Source organism: Nematolebias whitei, chromosome 19 (assembly GCF_014905685.2).
Source record: "Nematolebias whitei isolate Nwh7 chromosome 19, NemWhi1, whole genome shotgun sequence".
Taxonomy (NCBI): Eukaryota; Metazoa; Chordata; class Actinopteri; order Cyprinodontiformes; family Rivulidae; genus Nematolebias; species Nematolebias whitei.
In genome coordinates this window covers 7,826,234-7,834,206 of record NC_056516.1, presented here as the reverse complement: position 1 = coordinate 7,834,206, position 7,973 = coordinate 7,826,234, and the positions used below count along the sequence as shown (strand labels likewise).

Genomic DNA, 7,973 nt, shown 5'->3' with positions numbered 1-7,973 from the left:
GTTTTAAGATGGCAGCAGTCTTTTGGTCTTGGGGTCACTCAGATTAGCCGTTAGCTCATCAGCTCATCTGACTAATGCTGAATGTTATTTAACTTGGAAATCTAAACTTGGATCTGGGAATGACGTCACTTTTAACCTCATTCCAATTGTAACTTGGAAAACACAAGAAGTTGCTAAGGGTTTTGCTCAGTGACTAGGCTAACTATTAGCCTACTAGCAATACAAGCTGATAAACTACTAAGCAGGTCATGGATTTAGTGTGAAACAAATAATCTGTGTGCAATGTACTTACTGAGACACAAACCAACAGAAGTAAAGAATACGGTTTATTATTGTATCTATCACGTCTTTAGGCACAATGCGACCATATTGGATTCTGAAGTTGGGGATGGCCAGGAGTTTCCATCCTTCAGAGACAACTCAAAAGTCAACTTCTGAGTACAAATGTGACGCATCAGTAAATTATATTTATTTAGAGCCCGGATAGCTCAGTCGGTAGAGCATCAGACTTTTAATCTGAGGGTCCAGGGTTCAAGTCCCTGTTGTGGGGAGTGGTGGCGCAGAGGTTAGAGAGGTGGGCCTGTGATCCGAAGATCGCCGGTTCACGCCCCGGCCCCGACAACATCAAAATTGTGGGTGGGGTAGGTGAAACACCCACACTTGCCCCCACCCTCATTCGCCCCACCCTGGGCCCATGAGCAAGGCCCTTAACCCCCACCATGTGCTCCCTAAAACAGGTCTCTCTTGAAAATGAGTTCTCGTGGCTCAATGAGACTACCTGGATAAATAAAGGCTAAATGAAAAAAAAAAAAAAAAATTTCTCTAAACTGAGGTTATTCAACAAGTTTTTTGTTCTACAAGTAGATATTATTGTTCATAACTTCTACACAGAGTCCTACTTCAAAATGGTCCGAGCAGTGGTGGGCACAGCTAACCAAAAGTTTAGCTTCACTAATCCATATTCTGCTAACTAAAAGGTTAGCTTTGCTAATATTAAACCACTAAGCAAGTTAAAAAAAAAAATTGTGGAAGCTAACACTAAACCGCTAAGATGACTGTCACTCAGTCTGCGTCACATCTTCCAGTTGAAGCTGCGTCGACCAATCACGTCTTGTCATGTGAACATGTAGTCAGCCAATAGCGTGCCTATCGGCCTCTTTGAGACACGCCCACAACAGACAGAACAAGGTTGTGAATTTTGTTAGCGGACTTAAAGTTGGAAAATTCTAATTTAGAGGAAGCTAAATCTGCTGAGTTTCCAAAAGTAAGAGGAAAACGCTAATCTGCTAAACGAAAAAATAGTTCCACTGTTAGCTGTTAGCGGATTAGCAGAACTGTGCCCACCACTGGGCTCAACTATTAAATTTAAATGTCCTACAGACCATCACAATACATTTAAATAAAAAACAACATGTCTCAAATATTAAAAAAGTGCACTAAAACTTTGATTAGACTTTTCATTAATTTTGTTGTGCCTGTTGCTACAAAGTTGTAAAGTCACAAACTGGATGCTAAAATATCCAACAAATTTCAGATATAAATAAATACTAAATAAAGTTAACCAGTTTAATCAAACAATTTTATTTTACTCTTCAATTTGACCTATCACTGCAGTAACATAAATTCTTCTTTATGTGGACAAATAAAGAAAGTTACTCTTTTTTAACTACTTTACTTTGGTCAAACTGTGAACAAAATTCAGATTCCTGCTGTATAATTTTACATCGATTGATTTTTGTTCGGTTGATCTCGTTGCGTGACAGATCTTTACTGGACAAACACCAGATCCCTTCATGAAATGAATGTTCTTTAGAACAAATAAAATATTCAAAGTTCTGCTCTCCTTGAAGGAATGCATATCGCCCTTCTGCCTTTGAAGAGTTTTAGATTAAAATCATCTCGTGCTTGTTGAGAAAACTTCTGAGTAGAGTTTGATTCGCTGTGGCGGCCATCTTGAATTAGGTCTCTGATGATCCAGAAGCTGTCTTCTAATAACTCACTGTATTCTGTGGGATATGAAGTCCCAGAGGTCTGCACCCACCCCACCCCCACCCCACCCGCTCTCAGTGATGCGAGCCAGCAGGGTGGGGGCAGACGGAGATGACCCAGGAGTCTGAGCCTCTGTTCAGTCAATAACACATTATGTCACTGTTGTGTTGGCACGCCTCGTCTGAGCGGCTCCACGAAGCAGGAGGTTTCCACAGCTGCTGAGGATGAGCAGCCAGATGTTTTCCTCTGCATTATTAGTTAAATAATTGAACCCCCCCACCACCATCACCACACACACACACACACACACACACACACACACACACACACACACACAATTTAAAGAGACTTGCATACATTTGGTGGTCTGCTGTCGCTCTTCTTCTTTGAGTTTTGATTCTGGTTCTTTCTCGTCTTTCCCTCTCTCTACTCTAATTCATGTCACTGTTTATTTATTTGTTTGTTTATTTATTTGTTTGTTTGTTTAACTAGTCTTTGCCTTTATCACAAGTTTCAAGTCTACTTTTAGTTTTCACCTTATGGTGGAGCAATAATGTTTATTCCTGCTTCTGTGTGTGTGTGTTCTGTCAGTAAAATATAAAAAAAAAAAAAAAAAACATTGGATGGATTGGTTACACTTCTACATTTTCAGGTATTGAGCTCACATTGGGCGGAATGGGGGTTCAGACTAATCCTAAATTTAGAGTTTAGAGCGCTGACTGATTGAGCACAATCTGTTCATAACAAATGTCATTAACTATTGGAGTCAGATCTGTTCATCCATCCATCCATTCATCCATCCATCCATCCATCCATTAATCCATCCATCCATCCATCCATTCATCCATCCATCCATCCATCCATCCATCCATCCATCCATCCATCCATTATCTTTACCCGCTTCTTCCATTTTGGGTCATGGGGGTCACTGGTGCCCATATCCAGCCATCACTATGTGAGGGGCAGGGGACACACTCTGGATAAGTCTCCAGTCCATCACAGGGACACATAGAGACAAATGAGACAAACATTCACTCTCTCTCTCTCACCTAGGGACAATTTAGAGTTACCAGTCAGTCTAACATGCATGTTTTTAGTCTGTGGGAGGAAACTGGAGTACCTGGAGAAAACTCAAGCATGCACAGAGAGAACACGCAAGCACCACCCAGAAAGGTCCCCAGCAGGGATTTGAACTGGCAACCTGCTCACAGCAGCTCTACCTGTTAGCAAAATATATCTTGGAACACTGGATGGATTCTGAATGAACTTTTAGAAACAATCACTGGGTTAACATCAACAACTGATTAACTTTTAGAGTCAAACTAAAACAAAATGGCCACCACAGCCAACTGAACTTAAGAAACCGTCATGAATGAGCTAAATGTTTTTTTCTTTCAGCTTACCATTTGTTATTTTTATTATTAAACTTGCCTTTTATATCTTTAGCTTTAGGCCAGCTTTGGCTTCTTTAAGCTTCTGGCTAGCATTTAGCTATTTTTCACTTAAAGCTAGCCTTTCGCTACTTTAACTTTTTTTAACTATCTTTTTACTACAATTAGCCTTTCATTATTTTTTTGTTGCTTTTACCTTTTGGTTAACCTTTGGCTGCTTTAGTTGGCATTTTGCTACTTTTAACTTGTAGCTTGCATATCATCTAGCTTCTGTTTAGCTACTTTCAGCTTGTAGTTAGTCTTTGGATAATTTCAGCTTTTAGTTAGAATTTTTTTTTACTTTTGGGTTTGCTTTTTTCTACTTTATTTTTCTGCAGTCCTTTTGCTATGTTCAGCTTTTAGCTATTCTCATGTAACGTTTTGCTTGTAGATCATCTTTTGCTGCCTTTAGCTAGCCTTTAGTTACTTTTAGCTTCTAGGCATCAGTTTTCTACATTTAGCATCCGTCTACTGTTTTGTAATTTGGAGCTTTTTGCTATTGTTTTGCTTCTTTTAGCTTTTAGCTAGTGTAGTGTTCTTCTTTAACAGCTCAGTTTCATCTTGAGCCGTCCAGCATTTCTCCACTTTATTTTGATTTATTCATTCGTTTATTATAAGTTCATTTAAAAAATTTTTTGCGTTACTTTTTAAGCTCATTGTACATAAAGCTCATAAAGATGTGCTGCATCCAGTTTCCTGCTGCGTCAGCACTGTCTCAGCAGAAACAAAGGTGGTGAGACGTCAACATCACAGGTTCCACAGAGAAAACTTGTGAGATCCAGAATCTCCTCGTAGCTGTTTGCATCTTCCAGTATTTGTAATGAGTTAATAATTTCTGTGTGTGTGTGTGTGTGTGTGTGTGTGTGTGCAGCACGTGTGGAGCGAAAGCGAGGACTGCCTCCCCTTCTTGCAGCTGGCCCAGGACTACATTTCGTCCTGCGGGAAGAAGACTCTGCTGGAGGTGCTGGAAAAGGTCTTCACGTCCTTCAGGCCTGTAAGGAAACAAACAAACACCAAAGTGTTCGAGCTGCATCCACAGCACAGAAACTTTTGACCTGATGTGTCTATATCAGCTCCTGACCCGTTCTGTTCTGTAAACATCACGTACGACACTCACGTGGTGTTTTAACGTTGGTTTAGTTTCTCCACCCAGACACAAACTCCCTGTCAGACATGGTTTAAGGCTTCAGGAGGAGCAGTTATGACGCCCAGCTGTGAATGTTCATACTTTAGTTTGTTGGCTGCAGAGAGTCACCCAGCAGGTGATGCAGCTTTTGCTTCAAAGCATGACCTGCTGAAATCCCCTTTTGGCAGCTTTATGTTTCACCCTCACTGAAGCCTCTAAATGTATTCCTTATGTGCCGCTTGTCATAAATACAAGAGTTAATATTATATATTAACTCTGAGGCAAAGTCAGACAAGTCATCAATGAAAGGCCCAGAAGTCCTTGCATTTTGCATGCTGCCTTGCATGACAGATTTAAATCAAGATGGCCGCCACAGCCACATCTCATGTCAATGCTCAGAATATGTGTTGAGGATGACTCTCAGCTACTACTGCACAAACTTCACCTCATTATCTGTAAATAGTAAGTTACAGCCTGTTTGTGTTTGCTAAGGTGGCCATCTTGAATCAGTGTGAGTCCAAAGGTCAAGCAGTGGTAGATTTACATCCACCAACGACGATGATGATGGTGATTTAAGAGTTTTAACAAAGTCCCGTGGTTGTGAGCTCTTTTGTTAATTCTACAAACACACAAACAGAGAGAAACGGGTAAAACTCAGCAATCCTTGCAAAATCTCTGCTGTTGGTAAAATGTATATTTCTACATTGAAATCTGTTTAAAAAAACACAAATAAATGATGAAAAAAACAAGTAAATAAATATAGTGGGGAGCTGTGGCGCAGAGGTTAGAGAAAGTGGGCGTATGATTGGAAGGTCGTTGAATCAACTCCCTGAAAACATCAAAATATGGGTGGGCCTCCACCCTCATTTGCTCCAATCTAGGCCCTTGAGCAAGGCCCTTAACCCCCACCATCTGCTCCCCTCGGCGCCCCAGATGGAGCACTCTGCTCCACACAGGGGGCTGTGGTAGCTCGGTGGTCTGTGGTGTCGTCAGAAAGGGCATCCGGCGTAAAATCAATTGCCAAGTCGTTGTGAGACTTCACCGTGGCGACCCCTGAATAAGGGAGCAGCTGAAAGAAGAACAATGAATAAAACACAAAGTCCAGTTTATATTACGTTTGTTTTCTATGGTTTTAAATAAACGCCTGAGATTATTTTTAGAGTAATACTTGCTCATGTTGATATGAACTATAGAGCTGATAGTAAACGTCTTACTTGATGCTTCTAATTGTCCAACTCTCTCTCTGTTAGCTGCTAGGTCTTCCAGACATTGATGATGACAGTTTTGAGCCCTACCATGCTGACATGGAGGGGGAACCTGGGCCCGACCACCAACAGATGGGGGTCAGCCAGCAGTGATATCCCCCCACCACCACCTTCCCTCTCCCAAGAAGAAGCTCGAGCCTGGGCAGAGCTGCTCCGAAGCTTTGGGCCTTGACACATGAGCCCACTTATCAACACACACGCCAACACACTTAAAATCCACCACTTTGTTCTTGAATGTCTCCGTGGCTTTGCTTCCTGTTGACCTCCCTTTGCAACCAAACTGACACACACACACAGATCGGGTCTACGTGAGCAGTAGCCATGTAAGCATCATAATCATTCACCATCTGGTTAGTTAAAGTTCAGCACAGCAATATGACATCAGCTTTGTTATGCAGAATTACGTCCAGATGTTACGGTAACACACACCTCTCCTCTTTGTGGAGATGAATGTGGCAGATATCTATTTTTTTTTTCTTTTCCTGTCTGGCACAAATGTCCACAAAATCAAGATGAAAGGGAGAAAACTGATGGTTTGTGGCTACAGCTGCAGAGATGCAGGGGGTGTAGTGGGTGTGCGAGCAGAAAAGATAAAGAGAAATGAGTAAAAACAAACGGTTCATTGTGACGGATTCACAAATTCAATAACTGTACTCATGATAAAAGCTTGCCTGTAGGCAGCAAAGATATTTCTGAGGTGTGTTTCTTAGTGTTTGCAAAGCCACTTCTTAATATATCAGCCGATTTGAAGCGGTTATCCGTGTAAACAGTTAATATCTTACCTGTTGTAGATAGATCTTTGAGCAGCCTAAGTCATGAGCTAACAGCCAGTCCAAATGCAACACAAACCAAAGTGAATCCCTGCATCTTTAAACTACTCTCATTTCAAAGCTTTTATAGCGGTTCATGCAAACACTCTTTTGTAAACCTTTGCATCACCATCATTTTTTTAATTACCGTAATTTACATGAAACCTTTGCAAATAGGGATAGCAGCAGTCAGCTGTAGCACAGTGGTGTCCAGTCCTGGTCCTCGAGGGCCACCGTCATGCATGCTTTAGTTGTTCCCCTGCTCTTCAGCAGGGCTTTTTGTAAATCATTCGTTCAAATCAAGTGTGACAAAGCAGAGAAAAGTCTCAAACTTGCAGGATCATGGCCCTGGAGGACCAGGACTGGATGCCAGTAGCACTTCAGGCGCAACCTGAGCTCAAATCTGGCAGAATTCACGCACCGTTTAAAGGATAAAGTTCAAATCAATGGTTCTTTTCAGCAACTGGCCCACAAATGATCTGTGGCAAAGTCTTGTGTCTCCAGATGTTGCCACTTCTGTGTAAAGTTTCTACTAACTGTGTCCAATGGGGGAGGTAATGACAACACAAACAATTATGATACTACTTTATTTAATATTTTTAACCCTTATTTAACCAGGAAAATCCCATTGAGATCACAGATCTCTGTTGCGAGGGAGGCCTGGACCTGAAGGCAGCCTAACATGCATGTTTTTGGTGTGTGGGAGGAAACTGGAGCACACGAAGAGAATCACACGAGCACGAGAACAACATGCAAACTCCACACAGAAAGACCCCAGGTCCAACCGGGGACTGAACCCAGGACCTTCTTGCTGTGAGGCAACAGTACTAACCACTGAGCTGTGGTGCTCACACAATTAGTGACTATACTCTGTGGGTGCATCTAGGCATAAGATGGGCTCCTTTCGAAAATTGGGTTGCCACGTCAAAATCCAAGATGGCTGCCACCATGTATATTTGTACCGCGATCATCTGAGGAAACTTTGCTTTCTAGTTCATATATTGCTTAAAAGTATGGTTTCCTTAAACGTTGGATGGTGATGTGGCCGCAGATTAATCTATGGGGGTGAAGGACGCCCCCTGGCTCCACCACAGCACCTGGTGGTTGATATAAAAACAGAACTTCTCTTCTCCACAGTGAAGCTCCTACTCACTGGAATCTTGAACATCTTTGACCAAAAACGTTTAGGTTTACTTGCATTCTCTGTTCAGTTCCAGTCCATAAAAAAAACTCATCTGGAGGACTAAAAACATTCACCATTCAAATCCTTCAGCGACTGGGGACATCAGCATGCTGCTTTTTTGTAACAGTTATGGTAAAACTATGTAATTACAACTTTTTTTTGGTAACTAAT

The 7,973-nt window shown here is 41.7% G+C and overlaps 1 protein-coding gene and 1 non-coding gene across 2 annotated transcripts in view; both read left to right on the top strand.

The window, feature by feature from the left end:
- Positions 1 to 7,268, top strand: part of mturn (maturin, neural progenitor differentiation regulator homolog (Xenopus)) — a 10,009-nt gene extending 2,741 nt beyond the window's left edge. Inside the window, exons 2-3 of the mRNA XM_037692878.1 lie at positions 4,291 to 4,413; positions 5,796 to 7,268. Of these exons, the coding sequence (XP_037548806.1) occupies positions 4,291 to 4,413; positions 5,796 to 5,903 (231 nt within the window). The 3' untranslated portion in view covers positions 5,904 to 7,268. The remainder of the gene's footprint in view (positions 1 to 4,290; positions 4,414 to 5,795) is intronic.
- Positions 478 to 551, top strand: trnak-uuu. The gene has a single exon. It is a non-coding gene; the product is annotated as a tRNA-Lys (tRNA).
- Positions 7,269 to 7,973: the final 705 nt, after the last annotated feature.